This window comes from Phalacrocorax aristotelis, chromosome 8 (assembly GCF_949628215.1).
Source record: "Phalacrocorax aristotelis chromosome 8, bGulAri2.1, whole genome shotgun sequence".
Lineage (NCBI taxonomy): Eukaryota > Metazoa > Chordata > Aves > Suliformes > Phalacrocoracidae > Phalacrocorax > Phalacrocorax aristotelis.
Window position 1 is genome coordinate 40,141,654 of NC_134283.1, and position 17,112 is coordinate 40,158,765.

The 17,112-nt window shown below is 47.4% G+C and overlaps 2 protein-coding genes across 3 annotated transcripts in view; one reads left to right on the forward strand and one right to left on the reverse strand.

Annotated features, from left to right (window-relative positions):
• Positions 1 to 6,615, forward strand: part of MGAT4B (alpha-1,3-mannosyl-glycoprotein 4-beta-N-acetylglucosaminyltransferase B) — a 52,460-nt gene extending 45,845 nt beyond the window's left edge. The window contains exons 10-15 of the mRNA XM_075102732.1: positions 2,027 to 2,134; positions 3,098 to 3,291; positions 3,683 to 3,761; positions 4,225 to 4,312; positions 5,348 to 5,460; positions 5,560 to 6,615. Of these exons, the coding sequence (XP_074958833.1) occupies positions 2,027 to 2,134; positions 3,098 to 3,291; positions 3,683 to 3,761; positions 4,225 to 4,312; positions 5,348 to 5,460; positions 5,560 to 5,583 (606 nt within the window). The 3' untranslated portion in view covers positions 5,584 to 6,615. The remainder of the gene's footprint in view (positions 1 to 2,026; positions 2,135 to 3,097; positions 3,292 to 3,682; positions 3,762 to 4,224; positions 4,313 to 5,347; positions 5,461 to 5,559) is intronic.
• LOC142061543 (leukotriene C4 synthase-like) lies at positions 6,403 to 15,700 on the reverse strand. Of its 2 annotated transcripts, none has more exons than XM_075102733.1 (5): positions 15,566 to 15,700; positions 11,123 to 11,222; positions 9,166 to 9,236; positions 8,186 to 8,267; positions 6,403 to 7,910 (listed from the first exon to the last, which is right to left on the reverse strand). In XM_075102733.1, the coding sequence occupies exons 1-5, from the start codon at positions 15,621 to 15,623 to the stop codon at positions 7,763 to 7,765; spliced, it is 459 nt and encodes a 152-aa protein (XP_074958834.1). In that variant the 5' UTR covers positions 15,624 to 15,700; the 3' UTR covers positions 6,403 to 7,762. The 2 variants fall into 2 exon arrangements, with proteins under 2 accessions (XP_074958834.1, XP_074958835.1); XM_075102734.1 differs by lacking the exon at positions 15,566 to 15,700 and adding an exon at positions 11,339 to 11,467.
• Positions 15,701 to 17,112: the final 1,412 nt, after the last annotated feature.

Below are 17,112 nucleotides of genomic sequence, written 5' to 3' on the forward strand. Positions count from 1 at the left end.
GATAAATACTGTATTAATGTGTTGGGGGTGGACAAGGCACCCTCCAGGCTCTGCAGAATTGGGGCAAGGATGTGGTTGACTTTGGCCTGATCCCTGGCAGAGGCCATGATGTCAGCTCCAGTCCCCCACGTGCAATGGGACCAGTCTCAGATGGTGTCCGTCATGTCCTCCACGTCGTTCAAACCACATGCTCAGGTGTGACAGAGTGGTCTCCAGGCCTGTCTGGCAGCCCCCAGGGTCCTCACAGCCATGGGCAAAGCCAGGCTGGCAGGATGGTGGGATGGAGCTGGGAACAGTGCTGCTGTCTGTGCCCCCCACTTCAAAATCTTCAGCTTGAGCACTGGTTAAATGCAGATCCTGCTGTGCAGGATCATCTCCTTTGCTCATCTTCGCTCATCTTCTCCTCCCTGGTGGAGTCAAGATTTTCCCAGGCAAAACTGCAACCCTCTTAAATGTGTTGCCTTTTTAAAAATTAACCTACTTTCCATGTGGATTTCTGGCTCCTTTCCCCCACTGTTTGCATGATTAACGCTGCACAGTGCCCTTTCAAACATGACTTTCCCTTGTAAATCCCACTGTGCAGAATCATTGGTAGCGGGGAGAATTTGTCTTTTTGATTGAAAGTTTGTTTGACCTGAGCTTTTAGTAAGTGCTTTGCCTGCTCTGGATATATTCTGTGCTTGCTTTTTCAGCTAATTTTAGTTTTACCTGGGGTAGAGTTTTGTGAAAGGATGACCTTCTTACCACCAACCGAGCCATTCCCCCTCCTGGCTTGACTGAGACGATACTGCTTTCAGTAAATACTTCTTCAGCAGAAGGGGAGAAGGGAAAAAAGAGAAATCAGGAGATGGTGTAGCTCCCTCTCTTCCCTTTCCTCCTCCTTTCCCCATCCAGAGTGAGATCAGACCTGATGGGGTTATGTCTGGGGTTGCTGGCAATGAGTAGGGTCTCTCCCATTAGCCTAGCTAGTTTTAATTTTCTAATGTAATGTGAGCTGGATTAGGGGATTATCTCCTCTGCAGCTCGCAGGGGTCATGCCTGGAATTTCCCAGCTCTCAGCATGGTGGCAGTGGCCCGGGTGGGCAGCCCTTCGCGGGGCTCGGTGTGGCCGGCTTTCCCTGCTGCGCCCTGCCTGGGGCCAGGCAGCTGGTGACGCAGCGCCCAGCAGCAGGGTTTCTGCTGGGGTTGCACTTGGGTGGGAGGTTGTGAGATCCGATGGTGGTAGGTGTTTCTTTTCTTGGAAAAAACAAAACTTGGAAAACAAATGCCCTCTCCCTCCAGCTTTTAACCCTGTATTTTTGTCCTGCTCCCCCAAACTGAGAGAAATTAACTATTTTTAAAACGTGAGTTCTTACCTCCACATTCTGTGTTTTTCTCCTTTGTCCTTTATTCCTTCTCCATCATCTTTCTCCCTCCACCCCCTAGAAAATCACTGGCTGGATAAGAGTTGCATCTCCAACTTTATTTACATGGTGGGATGGGTGCGAAACAGTCAAACAGCTCAGACAGTGGCACATGCCATACATCTGCCTTAGAAGATCTGCCAACAGACTGGAAACCCTGCCGGTCTAAAGAGGGCCCGCAATTGCTACCTGTTCACTTAGGCTCTGAATCATCCCAGGACTTACTGTGCCTTCAGACATTGGTAATCCTGAGCTCTAAGTTGTAGGAAAAAGCCAAGGAAAGAAGAAATAATATCTGGCTGTCCCTTCCTGACAGCACCCAGAGGAGATTTGCTCAGCATTTGCTAAGCTATGCTTCACAAGGAGGCATTTGACAGTTAAACCTGGGCACCCTGGCTGCCCAGCAGAGCCCAGTGGGTGACCAGCTGAGAGTCACCATCAGGTTCCTCCAGAGAGTGGTTAAAAGCCCTCTTGCCAAATTAAAGCCAAAATGACAGAGAAAGGCATAGAGATGGAGGGACAGGGGTGCTTGTCACTCCTCGTGCCCTTGTCCATTCCTCTCGCAGGGCACGGTTGATCATGGAGGTTTAAGCATGGGGCACTGCGGGATTGTCTCATTTCAGAAACACTGTGACAGGCAGAAGGCAAACCTGAGGATCCGCTTCAAGCCCTCCCTCTTCCAACACGTGGGAACCCACTCCTCCTTGGCTGGGAAGATACAAAAGCTGAAGGTGGGTACCCGCTGCCTGTCTAAGCCGCAGACAGCCTTTCTGCCAGGCCTGGCCTGCAGGCACCCAGGAACTGGCTGCTTTTGGGGTGGGGACATCGGTGACAGCAACTGGTGGGATGGTGGCAGCTGGATTTCTGTGCAGTGGTTGTGTTTTATTCTGAATTACAGTGAGCTCAGGTAGCTCCTACTTCTCAGCGTGGCCGTGACATGTACCAAGAGGTGCTGCAAGATTTTAAGTCTTAGTACTGGTCCTGGCCACCCATCCTGAGTACCAAACCATGATCTGGGCAAGTGATTTTGAATCATCTACTGAAAAAGCCTGGAGAGGTGACTCCTGCGTTGGTCTGACTTCTTTTCCACACCCCTCCTTCTTTCTGGGATTTGCTGATAGTAGAACTAGAGCTTGCTGTGTAAGAGCTTAAAGTTGTTTTTGTGTATTTAAACATCAACAATATCGAGCTTCCCACAGCTGTGTGTGCAGGACCCATAGACACACACCCCTGGGCTGTGCTTAGTCCTATGTCTGGTCCAATCCCCAGGTAAATGGATGGTGTAATCCAGTTTGTATCACAGTGCAGTGCCTGTCAGGCTGTGTAATCCAGTCATTTTATGCTATTGTCAGCCTCCCAGACACCTTCTCCTCACATGTAAGGACTGTTTGCAGAGCTCCTGGGGCAGGGACACACATTCAGGGATGCTTGGACAATGAAAGTTCTTTGGTGCCAGATCAGAGTGCAGAGCAGTGCTGCTTCTCTCTTCTGCCTCTCGTGAAGTTGTGTCCTCCTGAGATCCAGCCACGCATTCCTGCCTGGTGCCTTCCCCAGATCACTTCCATCCCTCATCCTTCTGCACTGTGCAAATCAAGAGTTTTTAGTCTGCAGTGCCCTGTTGCTGGGACCCCTGTTCCTCACAGGCGAGAGCAGCTCGTGACCGTTTTCTGCCCTTTTGCTTTGTGCCCACCAAGGACAAGGACTTTGGCAAGCAAGCCCTGCGGAAAGAGCACGTCAACCCTCCTGCGGAGGTGAGCACCAGCCTGAAAACCTATCAGCACTTCACCTTGGAGAAAGCTTACCTGCGGGAGGACTTCTTCTGGGCCTTCACTCCCACCGCTGGAGACTTCATCAGATTCAGATTCTTCAAACCACTCCGCATCGAAAGGCCAGTGCTGGGGAGGGTGAGCGGGGGAGGATGCGGGGACAGCCTGGAGCATGTGGAGACACTTTCCTGTAGCTCTTCTGGCTCCTGTTGAATTTCTTGCCCATGTCTTGCTTGGCTGCCCAGGAGGAGGGAGCAGTGCTCTTCCGGGGGGAGGATAACTTGACCCTTTTTTGGTGGGGCCACATTTGCCCAAGCCCATTGCTTTCCTGCACTTGTAAGCAATCCATGCTTTAGCTAATCTGGTGCAGGAGGTCTCCTTCAAAACCATGAGCCCATGGGCTTTTTGGGAAGGTGCCTGTTAGGTTGAGCTGTCTGATGGCTCACCTGGGGTGAAACCATCATGTTCCCCATCCCTCAGTGTGGGTTTCCATGGCTTTGATCTCTGTCACAGGTTCTTCTTCCGCAGTGGGAACATCGAGCACCCAGAAGACAAACTCTTCAATACGACTGTGGAGGTTTTGCCATTTGACGTAAGTGTTTTATTGAGAACTGAGATGGGGGTGGAGTGGGAAGCAAAAGAGGTTTGAGAGAAGGGAACTGCCTAAAGCCATCAGGAAAAGCTTTACAAGACTCATTGCCTTTGAGAGGTGCTGGCTGGGAGCCAAAGGGTCACGTCTGGTGTGGTACCACCCCGGGAGCAGGGATGCTGCACTGAGCAGTCGTTATGGGAGCCGTGTCCATGCCTGCAGAGGGGATGCTCAGCTGGATGGGATGACTGCAGAGGAGGGACGGAGCCAGGATGGTACAACGGAAGCAGCAGCAGGAGGGCAGCAAATGTCCTCTTGTTTTGGGGCATGAGGCTTGGGGTGCCAGGCATGGGGGTGAGATGCCAAGGGCTGCTGGTGAGGGCAGCTCCAGAGTTGCTGCTGTTGCTTGGGGCTTTTGGGTGGCTCTTGCCAGTGGCCTGGTGCAGAGCTCCTCTCCTTCCTGCAGAGCCTGCAGTCGGATAAGGAAGCCTTGCAGGAGGGAAGAGGCACAGCCGTCAAATACCGCAGGACGCCGGATGGCTACATCCAGATAGGTACAGCAGGGTGCAGGGTGGTAAACTGCCTGCTGGCTCTGAAAACACAGCCCATATCCTCATCCACAAGTGAACTGAGACACTCAGTGCTGTTTGCCTGGCAAAGAGTAATTTCTGCTTGCCAGGAGCCAGGTTGGAAAAAGATTTAAGTGCCACTGTCGCCTCTCCTCCACTGCCCTCCCTCCCCTCTTAGATTAGGTGTCCTCTTCAAGTGGTTTTTACTCCTACATTTCTCCCTGTCTCTGCTCAGGGCTGGGACCAAATTATTTAGATTATCCATTTGCCTAACCTGGTTTTAAAAAAAAAAAAATCTCCACTGTGGGCGATGTCACGCTCTCCCATCACAGCCTCTCTCGGTACTCAGCGCCACTTGCAGCTTGGCCTTTGTCTCCTGCCACCTGAGCTTGTTTTAGTACTTGCCCTCTCCTTGGAGAAGAGTGTGTGATTGCAGCCTATGGGGAATCACTGATGTATGGTAAAGCCCTGGTGTTCCTGCTAAGACTTTTTTTTTTTTTTTTTTTAAATAGACAAATAAAAGAAAAATTCTCTGGCACAGTTAGCCTTTCGCCATTTTAGCATTCCTCTGCATGCTGTCTAGTTTCTCCCAGTCAGTTGCATTTTCACAAAAAACAAAAAAAATCACACCCAAAAATGGGACATAGCAACAGGCTGAGACCTTGCCGGCACTAGGGCTATGAGCCTTACCGCCACGGCGTGGATCCTGAACCAACTTTGTCTCTTACAGCACAGTGCTGCCATCAGGCCACTCTGTCCTCCTCTGACACAGCAGTGAAGTGTAATCAAACAGCCCCCGTTTTGTTTGACTGATTTTTTAAAAAATTTTTTAAAATTTTTTTCTTTTCCTCCCGTCAGTGTAGCGTTTTGCACTGTATTGACATCTGGTGGTTTTCAGCCCATCTCTCATGTCGGGGAGTGTGGGCAGGGTGGGCTGCCATGGCTGCTCGTGTGGGCACCTCGGGGGGTGCTGGCTGCCAGGGGACCATCCCCATGTCACTCATGTGCTCTCCCCACCAGGCTCCTTCTCCAAGGGTGTTGCGGAGGGCGAGGTGGACCCATCCTTTGGGCCACTGGAGGCCATTAGGCTGTCCATCCAGACCGACTCCCCAGTGTGGATCATCTTGAGCGAGGTAAGCTGGGCTTTGCTGGCAGAAGGGACAGATGTGCCCAGCTCTTGGCTTGGGGCTCCCCATCACTTCCCCTCTGATCCCGGCCCTCTCTCCTTTCAGATTTTTATCAAGAAAGCGGAGTGACATGGGCGTGAGGAAGGGTGAACACACACATGAATCCCCGGTCCTGCTCTCTCTCCCCTCCTGCTGCCTCCTCCCCGCGGCGCCTCGCCCGGGCACAAGGACAGCCACGCCGGCGAGGCACAGGCCCAGCTGCCGGCAGGCGGCACACGCCGACAGGCCCCAGTAAACCAGCTACCAGCCTTTGCCAGGCCGGCACTGCCATCCCCGGCCGCTGCTGCAGGGCCAGGATGTCGTCTTCTCTGGAAGAAGAGCAAAAAAGCAAAAAACAATATCCCGTGCAGGGGGCTGGCTTTGCTCCCCTCGGCCCTTCACGGGTGCGTGGCTGCCGTGTGCGCCACTCCGGCCACAGCAACACAGGGGACAGTTTGGGGTCAGGATGAGCTTTAGCAAGTGTGGGGACTAAAAGCACCTTCAGCCCAGCACAGGGCAATCCTGGCCGTACTTGGGGACAGAGTGGAGGCTTGATCATGTTGACTCCTGCTGGCTGACCCCACAGGTACACTGGGACAGAGGGGGTCAGGGACCGAGGTCTGCCTTGCCTTCCTCAATTTGGCAATGGTCCTGGCCACACCTGAGGATTAAGCGAGGGTGAAGACTGACCCTCCTTCGTTGGAGGAGGAACGAATCCGAAGGGGTTGGAGCTAATGAGTATGGCAGGGAAAACAAAAAAATAAAATACGCCACACTGTGCCTGCCAGCACTGAACACAGCCCCTTAACTCACGGTGAAGTCTCCAGTGTCTTCACGCCTTGAGATTGAGTACAGAAACCATCTTTTTAAATTAACTATTTCAGTTATTGATTGGTGTGAATTTTTAGGGGGGGGGGGGAACAAAACCAGAAGTAGCCCAGTTCAAAAATAGTAGGGATTAGTGTAAATCCCAATGTCTCTTCAGCTATACACTGGAATGCATTATACTACTTTAATGTGCTGTATTTTTTATTACTGGATACATTTGATTTTTCAAGTACATCTCTATACATAAATATATAAAATAACGTGCACTGTAATAAAAGCTAAAGTTAAACCTTTGGTGCAGCGATGAGAGTCACTCATGGCAGGGAGGCATGTGCTCTGGCTCTGCCCACCCGTTCCCCTCCCCAGGATGGGTGGGCAAACCTGGGGGCTGGGGATCAGCTGTAGGCCCTACACCTGAAATGGAGTCATTTTAATACTCCCGCAGCAGTGCTCATGCTGGGGAAAGCACTTAGAGCATCCAGTAGGACAGTGGTTATTTTTCTGCCCCAGCACCACAGGAGCCTTCACCCACTATTAAAAAAAAAAAAACAACCGAAAGTTTGGTCAGGTCTTTCCTTGGTGGGGAGCACAGAAGGCACTTGGGCACCTGTACAGCCAAGGGTGCAATTATGCAACAGTTGTCTGTCTTAGAAAATATGTTGCTTTTTCTATACGCACATACAACTTAGCAAGGAGCTCTGTGCTTAATGGTTGCTGTAGTTACCCGCAAAGCCCAAGTTTGCAGCAGAGGTTGAAATCCAGAGAGAGGACAAAGTCCTACTGGTGAACAGTACTGGTGAACAGGTGAACTACCTCACAGTGATAAGTGAAGTCAGGGCTAAGACAAGATGATTCAAGTCAGTGGTAAGCACAGACATTAGCATTTGGGCTAGAGTCAGGCTTTTTTCCCAAAATTTGGATAAGGTTTTAAGCAGGTTTACCTATCCTTTCACATTAGTTTTAATTGCAGCAGCTTTTCCCATGCAACCCAGTCCCTAAACCCTTGGATGTTCTCACACCCAGGCCCCAAGCACCTTTGACAATCACAGGTGACTTCTACTGAGAAAATTAATTTATTTTTTTGTATATCCATGGTGTGAGCCTTCAACATAGATCATTACAGCACTAAGGAGGAGTGACGACAGGGTATGGGTCAACCCATGCTCCACAAGGCAGAGCCAAAGGCATTAGAGATTTTAGAGCAGACAGTGCTACAAAACCTGGTAGTGAAGCCCATGGGCAGAGGCAGAGGCTGGGCAGTGTTTGCTTTCTGGAAGGGGGATTATCTCTGAAGAGTGGAGCTTCACAAGGGGAGGGGTGCCAGCATCTGCCTCCCTCCAAAGATAAGCACAGAGCTGGGGAGGTAGTCACTGACCATGCCACACGAGGGACCCCCCTCTGCCGAGGGCAAGCAGTGGTTCTGGGAGAGCCATGGCCCCGCTCACCAGGCGCTGAGCAGCTGGAGGGGCCATGCCACTGCTGCCATCCATGAGGAGGCATGGGGCAGCAGGAAGTGTGCCAGGAGCCCAGCCACCGCCAACCCCAGCAGCAGCCAGAGCAGCCAGCTGCTGGCATACATCGGCCCCAACCTGCATGTGGAAAAAAAAAAATGTCAGACACCACCAGCCTACCTGGGGCTTGAAGCATACTGTTGAGGGCTTGGCATCCCCTGTCCTCCTCCAAAATTGTGCTGGAGAAGAGCTGGTGGGGCCATGAGTGTGTAGGGGCAAGAGAGAAGGAGAAGGGGATGATGCAAATCTGCCTTCAGTCCCACCTGCAGGAAGGAAACCTGCCCTGGGGGGTCGCATTCTGCACCCAGTATCCCTGAGTTGGTTTGGGGTGACCGCAGTCCCTGGGTACTAACCGTTCCTGCGCAGCTGCAGCATATCCCTGGAAATACTTGAAGCGGGTGTAGAGGTACAGCAGCCCACACACAGCAGCCACACCTGTGGAGAAGAGGGGAGCTGAGTCCTGATGGGGCCAGGGGTCCCCAGACACTGCTGGAGCTGCAGCCTAGCTCAGCCACCCATGCCCCTGCTTTCCCCTGCAGATGGGGGCACGGGCACGAGAACTAAGTGCGGTGGAACTCGGCTTTAAAGCTGTGTGGGAGTTTAAATGGGTTTTCTTCTTTCTGTTTTTGTGAGGGATGAACCTCTCTACCCACCAAAGTTGCCCTGGGACTTGGCTTTGCAACACTCCCAGCTGTGGTCCTTCCTCACAGCTTCCCCACGGTGGCAGCCAAATCCCCTAAACCTACGTGGTACAGGATGGACTGTGGATGACTTTAGTCTGTGGTTTCTCATTCTGATGTAGCGATTTGGGTATTGTGTTGCAGCTCAGTTTCAGCTAGCATCTTTCCTGGTGCAGTGCGAAGCAGCACCTTTCCGAAGCAGAGAGCCATGCTGCTCCCAGCCCTGCTGCCACCCTGGCACTATGTGCCAGCCTGACCTTACCTAAGAGAATCAGCATGGGGTGACAGCTGGGTGCTGGTGGAGGATCGCAGACTGCCAGTGCCACCAAACCTCTCCCCTGGAAGGAGACTGGCTCGGCTGCTACAAGCAGCTTCATGCACACTGGAGTTGGGGCGCTCCTTGGCCTGTCCAACCGAAGGGAAATTTGCTTTCCCCAAGTAACACCCTCACAGGTACAGAAAGGACGTGCCTGAATTGCAATGGGATTTAAACTGGGTGGGATTTTTGTTGCTGCTGTTTATAATAGACTAGACTATTTGAGCTAGAAGGGACCTACAATGATCATGTAGTCCAACTGCCTGACCAATTCAGCGTGGACCATAGGGTGCATGTGGTTTGGGTTAAGGTTCCCTCCCACCCCACCCCCCCTTACTTTGATGGAAGAAGATTCCAGCAACCCAGAGGAGTGAGATGAAGATCGGGAAGTACTCTGAGCAATTCGCCCTAGTAAGAACCAGAGATGAGTGTTAAAACCGCATCCTTGCATGTCAGAGACTAGTTAGCTGACGCCAGAGAGGTGAACTGGAAATGCATGTTGGAACAAACTGAAAGGGCCAATAAAAGGCATTGCTGTGCTCTGCTGGGGAGAAAAAGCCTTTTCTGCGACCAAAGACAGCCAGTATCTGTATTTTAAAGAAGAAAAGCACCCAAATAATACACAACATTCACCTCACCCATATTCACATGGACCCTGCAATGACAAGCCATGGCCAAGGTGGAGATCTGTCTTTGCCGGACACTCGATAGGCTCCGTCCTCAGCCCTGCACACAGTGCCATCACAGACAGCTAGCGCAGCTACAGCTTAAAAGCTACAAAGGTAGAGGTTCCTTAACATTATTTAAGAAGCATTCTACTCCTCTTGGGTAGGCACAGCTCAAGTTTGTGTGTCACACAAGTCATGCTCCAAGTTGTAATTCAGCAGAAGGTGATCGGATCTGCAGCAGGTTTCTTCCTTTCTTTTTCTTTTAGTAACAAAAATAAGATTTGCTGAAAGAAAGGATGGTGGGAGCTGTGCTACTAAAAACAATTGTTTCTCAATTTCTCCTACATTTTACCATTCCCGAGGCAATTTAATCTTAATTTGGCCAACAATTTACCAACCCGCAGGGAATGGAGCCAGATTGGGAGCTAGAAAGAGCCTGAAGAACCTTACACTGCAAATGTAGTTTGAGCCTCAGCAAGGGGAGGCTGCCAGGTTTCTATGAGTGAGTAATAAATCAATACCTTTCTTCCTCTTTTTTTTTTTTTTTAATATATCAAAACAATTTATCCATTTGTATCCCTTTCCCCAGAGAAAAGAATAAAGGGAGGAAAAAGCCCACACCTTCTCAAACTCAAGTTTCCTGAGGCCACGTCCTCTGCAGAATGCCGTGGAGGGCTTCCCAGTACACCGCAGCCCACAGCACGGCTCAGTTAACACACAGCCCAGTATTTAATTAAAAGCCTCATCAACAGCTCTCCAGCCAGCAAAGGCTGATGCCTCCCATGCAGGCTGGCTTTTCACTGCAGCGCAAAAGGACCAAAGTGGGTGTTTTTGTCACTCCACAAATGTTTCCTGCGTGCTGGCAAGGAAATGCAGCTGCTTTGTTCAGGATTTAGTGCTGTGCTCAAACTACCCTTCAAACCAGCTCTGGCCAATTCCTTTCAATCGCTTATGAAACAGCACAACCAAGATGAAAGACGGAATCTGGTGCTTGCTGGAAGCCGAAGGGATCTGTGAACATTTCCAGTTTAGCTCCAGCATTGCTCTCTCCATAGGAACAGAGCAAAAAGAAACAGCCCTCAGCATGGGCCCTTGAGTGCTGACTTTCACAGTACAAGGGCTTAAAAAAAAGAAAAAATAAAAGCATCCTTGTAGCTGGTTCTGCCAGCAAGGGCCCTTTGCTTCAATTCAACAGCAAAAACTTACAAACAAATACGAGGTTATTAATATAGCTTCAGCTACTCTCAAAATTTGGAGCCAAAATTAATAATAAATCTAATTATTATAACACAGTAATGCTCAGCACCTCTTCCATACAGCCACTAATTTGTAATGTGGCTGCTTCTTCTGATGCCAGAAGGAGGATTATCATGGATGGACAGAAACACTCCAGCCAAAGTGCTCCAGATCAAAACTTGGACCTCTACACACAAAGTATTAAAGAAAAAAAAGGCCACAAACAAACGAACAAAAAAAAACAAACCCAAAAATCCCCACACCAAAAAAATCTAGTTTCAGCAGCAATAAGTGAAAAGGTGACTTGAGCATGACTTCAGTCTTTCCTGGTAGTGACGTTTACTCAAGTCATATCTAAATGGAGTTACCACAAAAAAGTAAAAATCTTACTGAGCTCTGAAGATCCGCTCAAATTCAGGGTGACCTTTTGTCTCAGGAGGGGAGATCTTGTACTTCCGTCGGGCATAGATCACCTGCAGTACAAAATAGACTAAAAAAAAAAAAAAAAGAACAACACAGGAATGGTAACAGTCCAGCAGCATTTCATTTAGCCAAGCTTTACCTAGCTTGGAATCAAACCAGTGGTTAAAGGAAAAGAATCAATACCGTCTAGGTCCATAGTCCAGGGCTGTCACACACAACCTGGAATAAATGGTGCCATTTATTTCAGGCTTGTATTTTAAATTCAGATTTGGTTATCCTAGCAGAGCATGTGTACCACAGAGCCAACCTGCTGGCTGGTGCTTTGCATAGCGTCACACCCAGCACGCAGCAGCAGGGCCCTGGTGCTGCTCCCCAACGGATCAAACACACCCAGAAAGGCCAGCAACGCACATCAAAACCTGAGTCCACATCCCATCACAGTAGCATGATTCTTTTTTTAATCGTGCACTCTGTATTTAGAATATTAGTATACCCTCAGCCAGTCTGATGGGAACAATAATAAAACACCTCCCCCTACACCGAGCAGGTGCAAAGCTTTTGCACAAGGATGGCAACATGTCACAGAGCAGCATCCAAACTGTGAAGCACTGGGCTGTCATTAAGTCAATTAGAGATGCTCATGATCATGGCAATATAAGGAAACGGGGAAGGGTGTGATTATTTCTTCCACTTCATTCCTGCAGGGTAGCCCCGAGACTTGAGCCGTTCAAGGAATAGACCTGCTGCCAGGGACTGCCTGTGCCAAGTCTGGGCCGAGGTAGTCTGCTGCATCGCTCCTTTGAACATTTGTAAGGGACACGGAAAGTCACTTCTTAATGATGAAAACTTGTTAACATGAAGATTCGGACTGTTTCACTATTTGATGAAAGTTCTTACTCCCACAGGTGACTGTGGACATTTCAAGTATTTGTCCTTTAGGTGCACTGCTACATTGTTGCCTTTATGGAAAATGAGGATTTTCGTATACTAGAAAACTAAATTATAGAAACAATTACTTTGGCAGCTGTGGCAGCACGCTGCTAAGTGAGTCACTTGGATTAGCAAGGTTCTAACGTAGCAACGTTTCCAGAGCATCGAACAGAGAGACGAGGAACCAGGCAGCAAGGACCGCCTTGCCGACTGCCTTACTCTAACAAAGACGACAAACGCAGAACAGCAGGAGAGGGGAGGAAAGTAGGGACAGATGTTGCAAGATTAAAGACAAGACAGATCCATGCATGGCTGCAGAAAAGCATTAGAACATACGTAGAAGGAAAGGGAATTAGAAATGTAAATAATCTGATGCTATGTAACCTATTACACAACATATTATCCATTTAAATACACAGACATTCATTTAAGAAAACATCCATGCACTCTAGTGTCTTCCACAACATGTGCAGTGACCCAGCTCTGACCAAGGGATGCTGGGAGAGAAAGGTGGGGAGGAAGGAGTTTGCTTTTCCCCTCCCAATGCATGTGTAGCACACTGATTTTGGTCAAGGGCGAGGATATTCTCCTGCCTCTGAGACGTGGCGGGATGTAACACAGCATCCCCTCTGTGAAACCAGACAGCCAGGTCTGCAGTAACACACAACTGGCAATTCAGTGGCAGCTGGCAGAGCTCTAAGAAAAAGATGTTGAAAGTGTGACCCATTCCTGTTACTTCCTCTTCACATCAGATAAGCATGTCTCCTACACAACTATTTAATGCTCTCAGGGTCTCATCCCAGCCACTTCTCAAGAAACGGACTGAGCTAAAGTTACTGCGTCACATGCAGCACTGACTTGTGGCATAAGCCTGACTGTGCTGGGCAATGGTCTTCATTCTGCTGCGTGCCACCTGCACCCTTCCCAAATGTAGCGTTCTTGCGACTGATGAGCACAGCAAGAATAATTCCAGACCCAACCTCTCCATCAACTCTACGATTAACATCTTGCTTGTATACAGGGGCAAATATTCAGACAAGTCCTGCAACAGATCCCTTACGCTTAGGGATGGATAATATAAAGAACAACCACCCGAGAGGAGCAAGAGCCTTTTGGGGGATGGCTGGCTGTCCTCCAAGGCTGGGGTATGGGTGAAGCATTAAGGATGAAGAATCACCCTCCAAAAAGAGTTCTCAGAATGAGGTGTTGAAAAAAAGAAAACCAAACAAAAACCAAAACAACCCGCACCACATAAGGCTTCTCAGCAGGGACTTTTAGGGAAAAGTTCACTCTGCAGAAACTTTCAAACTAGTTTTTTGTGATTCACATCTTGAGGTTAAACTCCTGTGTGGATTCCCACGTGGCTCATAGGGGCTGAGCTCTCCTGCACTTTGTTCCTCCGTAGAAGTATCAGCCAGACCTTCATTCTCGATTTGATTATGTCCACAAACTTCTCAAACCATATTATAGCTGATATCTGCCACATTTGGCAAACAAGCTCCGTGCGGACTGACAGCGACATTGCATAAGCTTTATTTCCTTAGAAGTCACAATAAAAAGGGGACACACCCTCCCCCCCACCCCCCCCAAAACCAAATCAACAACAAACAAACAAAAAAAACCCACAAACAAAAACCAAACAACATTGTTCTGTTCTCTGGTAGAGCGGAGGGCAGAGGCATGCATCTACAGAGCACTAAGCTCAGAGCTTTGCTAAACTGAGCAGAACTAGATTTAAAAGGGGGAAGTTACTTGAAAGAATGCAGAAATTGTGGGCTCCCAGAAAATTAAGAAGAAAATAAAAATCAACCAACCCTGTATTAATTTCAGACATTAAATTCTATCTCCTCCATCAGGATGTGATGGAAGAGTATTTGTTCATAGAGTGCACGTCCGTGTTTCAGTGCTTTGCCTCCTCAGAATGAATCTCAGATCTGTAACTCACATACAGAATGTCCTTTCAAAATATGCAGGAAAAGCTACTGCGCTGCAAAAGCTATTGAATCAAGGTAACATTAGCACACACATTTCTTACTAGTAGAAAGAAACATGTAGTATTTTGTAATTGCTCCATGGCTTCCTACACAGAGACCACAAAACTTTGTCCTATCTAACGTAGATAAGAAGGTGCCAATGCTTGCTATTTATCTGCTGGCTTCACACCTACATATGGTTTTCATAGCATGAAAGTAAAATGCCTAAGGCTGTAACCTTTAAAAAATACTTGCAGTTCTCATAAAACAAAATATTTGAGACAAAACTGCTATCTAGGAAGTTGCTGCTGAGGATTTCCCAATGGAAAGGGCTTAGCAACATTTCCATAACTCAATTTCAATTTTTGTGTCTTCTCTTTGCATACTTGACACTCCCTCCATCCCCACTTAGTTTAATAACAAAAAAAAAAAAAAATAGTAAGACAAAAGTATCTTCCATTTGTAGCTACTGATATTTCTCTGTAAATTGATTGAGAAGAAATTACTGATCGTTCAGGAATCTTGAACTCTGTTCTTCAAGTAGCATATAAGCATATAAATAATAATTATATTAAGAGATTTTATCATCTGATGACTAAAAATACATCAGGCTGCTCAGAGAATCACATCCGTTTGTAAGCAAAGAGGTGCGATAGCTCTACAGTGAATTAATTCAGTAATGAAAAGCCCCACAAGTTTCCCTCATAGAAATGTGAAGATTTTAACAAAATGGGGGCTCTGTCCCCACCCCAGGAGGGGCAGCGTCCCCTTCCATAACCCTCCTGAAGCCCAGGGGGGAGAGGCCTTTCCCCAAAGGACCCACGATTAAACACAAGATGTAGACAGAGCTTGGCAACACCACTGCTTCTTTCTAAATGGTCTAAACCAAATGCATCTATTTAAATTAGGAGAAGTCGCTGAGCTTCCTCGAAGATGTCTGCATCTATTTCTGACCAGGAGGGCTTGCATTAGTTTCCAAATTACTGTGTGCTGTCAACTCATTTTGTCATCTGCTCTGTGCAGCTAAGCTGTACGAATTGAACACATAACGGTATCGGTCGCACAGGAGAAATACGTGGTGATCTTCTCTATATACATACAACGTATGTTTGTACACCGACCTCTTCATCCACAGATTCATTAACCTGCCTTTATTTCGGCTACCTCCAGCCTCTCTAGAATTACAAATTACCTGCTAAAATTCAATCACAGAAAATATTTTAAAGACATTCTGTTGTTGAAATGGTTTTAAAAGTAAAACTTAAATTTTGTTTCCTTCTAGGATGCTGGCTTTGAGGTTTGTGAATCATTTTAGTCCCTATTAGATAATAAACATCCTCAGCCACAGCACTTCCATGTGAAGGGCCAAATATTTGTGTCATTTTACCATGTTGGAAAACAGCAACTTTCATTCCAGAGAGACTCCAAGCAAAATACAGGGACCAAATCCCACAAAGTTTAATATAATTAGCTTAATACTACCTAGCATTATATAAAGGACATTTACCTTGCTCCAGGACTCCCAAAACTGTGACAGTGGCCAGCAGGTCTATCTGATTTCTCATGGTGCTGACTGTGGACCACAACCCTAAGCCAGGTGCGGTGAGTACAGCTGCTCTGCAACCCTCTCCTATCACTGCACACTCTACAACAGAGCCTTCTTATTGCTCTGCCGCAACACGTGTTTCCTCCACCACACAGTAACTCTCCCCATGCCACGCAGTTTTCCAGAGCAGCCAGCCATCAGAAAACATCTACTTGAGACAAGTGCCTTCTGCTGAACTACTTAATAGCAAAAGTTTTCTGTGTGCAAACTGAAATTCTTGAAATTATATTTACAGATTTTGTGCCAAAATTGAATTATATATTGCCAGCAATTGAAATATGATGAGAATTTTTTCAGCCCTATTCTTGCTAGCTTTAATCAGCAATAAAGCATCTAAATTATGTGTGAGGTCGTAAATGCTTGTTAATAATTTTTTATAAGTTAATGACTTGACCTTCTGCTCTTATTGCAAGTAGTGGTGGTGACCACGTGAAAGGTTTTTCTAGACTTTGGCTGGAATAACTTAATTCTGTTACTGGATTCTGAATTTTCAAAAGACCGTTCCAATATTTTATCCTTTTAATTGATACTGTAAGTTTACCAAATAAGAGTATGGTTCTTTTCTAGTGCTCAGTCACTTTTTGTAATTTTCTGATGTTTTTAAAATTCTGCAGTACAAACCTTTTCCTTGCTAACGTACAAAATACAAGTTCTCAGTTCAGAATGGAGGGCAGCATAGGATGTAAACACATGGACCCTCAGAGATGTTACACTGACATCAGAATTATCTGTCATAAACTTTGCAAACCAGCAGTATTTTAGCCCTGAATAACTTCCTTTCCCACTCCACAAAAAGCAAAATATGCATCCGTTCAGAAAGTTATCCTGTGTTTTGGAACAACTTTATATAGATAAAAGACTACCCTGACTTTAAAGATTTCAAAACCAAAAAGGAGGAAAAAAAGGTATCATTCATTATCAGCTAAGGTTTTCCCTTATTTTTCATGAAGGGAGGGGACAGGATATGGTTCAGCTATTGCGTTTCTGTCTGTAGGCACTCACAAAACCTCAGTACGGAATTTGTGCACAATACCAAGAAGTGACCAGACCAGCAGTTTCTCCTGAATGGGGCACAGCAAGTGCATTCTTCTGATTTGACTCTTCATCACCTCAAAACCCCATCGCGGCAGCTTATCAAGTTGAAAACTTAATTAATTCAAATATACAATCGTACACTTCCTTTTAAAAAAGAAAGCATGCATGTAGAATAGCAAAACCACTCCCTTTCTCTGCAAAACACTCGTATGGTATGACTTTAGGTCTCCAAGGTGCTAGTGGACCCAGACTGAAACGCAAATTAAAACATTAACCTTAACAGAACCTATTGGTGACCCAAGATTTCACCTGGGGTGTCTAACGTAAGTGTCAGAGGGGAAATGTCACCAGGAGTCTACTACTGCTTACACCATTTCAACAAACAATTCAGGCTTCAGAAAACCCCTCCACCA